Source organism: Mandrillus leucophaeus, unplaced genomic scaffold (genome assembly GCF_000951045.1).
Source record: "Mandrillus leucophaeus isolate KB7577 unplaced genomic scaffold, Mleu.le_1.0 Scaffold314, whole genome shotgun sequence".
Classification (NCBI taxonomy): domain Eukaryota; kingdom Metazoa; phylum Chordata; class Mammalia; order Primates; family Cercopithecidae; genus Mandrillus; species Mandrillus leucophaeus.
In genome coordinates, this window is record NW_012103299.1 from 2850762 (window position 1) to 2852768 (window position 2007).

The following is a 2007-nucleotide window of genomic DNA, read 5'->3' on the forward strand; positions in this document are numbered from 1 at the left end:
CTCCCGTCTGGGTGGGGGCGGCGATCCGTGGCGACGGTGCGCGCTGGTGGGCTCACACCAGGGAGGTGACGGCGGGAACCTTGGAACTATCTTCCTCCCAGGGCTGCAGATTCTGCAGAGCAAAGAGTGACGAGTTGTGCAGACAGAGCGGGTCGGGCTGGATGGAGTCGTTGAGGCTCTTTTGGAAGGCGTCGTGTTGCAGCTGCAGCATGAGCCGGCTCGCCTGCTGCCGCTCCGCCTCCCGCTCCTCCGCCGTCTGCCGCCTGCACCGGGGGAGGGAGAGGGACAGCACCGTCATGCACCCGGCACCGCGGGGCCGCCGGCGGGGCCCCGGCCCTCCCGGGAGCCGAGGCCATCCGGGAGCCTCGAGGCGCAGAAACCGTCTGCCTCCCAGCCCGCGCTTTACGCCCGAGGCCCTCATATCCAGGGAGCAGGTTGGGATCATTTGTTTTTGTTGTGTGCCAGAGGGTCTCCAGGAGGGGACTCTGCCCGCCGCCCACCTGCACGCCCGGGTACTGTGGCTTCACCAACAATAAAGACTGTGCCTTTCGCCGAATAGCAAGGGCAGGGCCTATGTGTAACTGACTTGGCCCTGCGGGAACCGGGGTCGCTGGGGTCCGCGGGTGGGCAGTCTGGCTCTGCACCACCCGCACGACGCCCGGGGGCTAGGTCAGTCTCATCCAGTTCGCCTAGAGCCTGTCTTGAACCCCTTTCCAGACGCGATCGCTTCGCCGTTTACGGGTTGTATCAAAACAGAGATCGGATAAAAACGCGGCTGCAGTGGAGACGCGGAGATGGGGTGGTGCGGGGGAGGAAAACGGCGTCCACGAGGATTGTTGAAAATCCGAGAGGGCGGGCTGGAAGAAGGAGGAGAAGGAAAGTGCGAGAGGCCCGTGTGTGTGTGTGTGTGTGTGTGTGTGTGTGTGTGCGCGCTTGTGTGTTTGGGGCGGGGGGTGAGAGGAAATCAAGTGAGCGCAGGAGACCGTAGAAAACACGGGGAGAGAGTTGGAAGGGCTCACGAAAGATGGGGATGGGGATGGAGGAGAAACCGAGGCGTGGGAGACCACGATGGAGAGAGAAGCACAGGCCAGCCAGAAGGGTGAAAGGAAGAGGTACAATCTGCGAAGGCGGGTGGGGGTGTGTTGGGGAGAGGATGGGAGGGGGCGGGGGTAGTGGATAGCCTTAAAATGGGGCGAGTCGAGGCTGCGGCTCGGGGCGGGGCAGGTGAAGGGCAGGTGTAAGGTGGGCCAGGTCAGGCCTCTCTCACCGCCACTTGGTCCTCCGGTTTTGGAACCAGGTCTTGACCTGCGCGTCCGTCATTTTGAGGGACTTGGCGAGCGCCGCCCTCTCGGCAGAGGCCAGGTACTTCTGGCGATGGAAGCGCTTTTCCAGCTCGCAGATCTGCACCCGGGAAAAGGACGTGCGCGGCTTCTTACGCTTGGGCGGCGTCCGGTTCTGGTAGGGGTGGCCGATGCGCCGGGTCACGGTGAAGGGCGTGAGTGCGGCCGCCGCTGCGGAGACACACGAGAGCCCCTGAAGCCCAGCCCGGCTCGGCCACCGTTCAGGCCCCATGCGGACCCCGTGGCGCCCCGTGGGACACGGAGAGCTCAGCTATTTCGCTGGTCGCGCGCATTTCCAGCGACACCAAGCCGGTCGGGAGACGCCCTCGCCCCCTGTCCCTTCCCGCAGGCACGGGCTTATTTTCCTGCAACTCTCCGATTACCCTCCCCACTACGGCTGCCCGGGGCACTGGGGCCGAGGCCTCAGCCGCGCTTGGGCCTCTGGAATGGTTTCCGGGAGTGGAGCGCACAGGGCGCGGCGCCTCTGGCCCCGAGAGGGCGGAGGCCTGGAGCCTGGTGGCCAGCTCTGCTCACCTGTGAAGCGGTCTTTAACGAAGCGGCGGCTGCTCTCCATCCAGGGGAAATTGAGGCCGCCCAAGCTGGAGACCGTGGGCACAGAGGGCATGGCGGGTAGCGCGCTTGGCAGAGGCGGTGGCACGGCCCCGGG

The 2007-nt window shown here is 65.5% G+C and overlaps 1 protein-coding gene across 1 annotated transcript; it reads right to left on the reverse strand.

Moving 5' to 3' along the window:
* Nucleotide 1: 1 nt before the first annotated feature.
* TLX3 (T-cell leukemia homeobox 3) lies at nucleotides 2-2001 on the reverse strand. The gene is made up of 3 exons (XM_011987718.1): nucleotides 1875-2001; nucleotides 1268-1511; nucleotides 2-263 (listed from the first exon to the last, which is right to left on the reverse strand). The coding sequence occupies exons 1-3, from the start codon at nucleotides 1963-1965 to the stop codon at nucleotides 53-55; spliced, it is 546 nt and encodes a 181-aa protein (XP_011843108.1). The 5' UTR covers nucleotides 1966-2001; the 3' UTR covers nucleotides 2-52.
* Nucleotides 2002-2007: the final 6 nt, after the last annotated feature.

What these genes read in the sequence shown, in the direction of transcription:
- TLX3 (XM_011987718.1), bottom strand. Translation starts at nt 1,965, where the DNA reads ATGCCCTCTGTGCCCACGGTCTCCAGCTTGGGCGGCCTCAATTTCCCC. An exon ending in CGTTAAAGACCGCTTCACAG is followed by an intron (nt 1,512 to 1,874) that starts GTGAGCAGAGCT and finishes GTGTCTCCGCAG; the next exon opens with CGGCGGCCGCACTCACGCCC. An exon ending in AACCGGAGGACCAAGTGGCG is followed by an intron (nt 264 to 1,267) that starts GTGAGAGAGGCC and finishes CCCCCGGTGCAG; the next exon opens with GCGGCAGACGGCGGAGGAGC.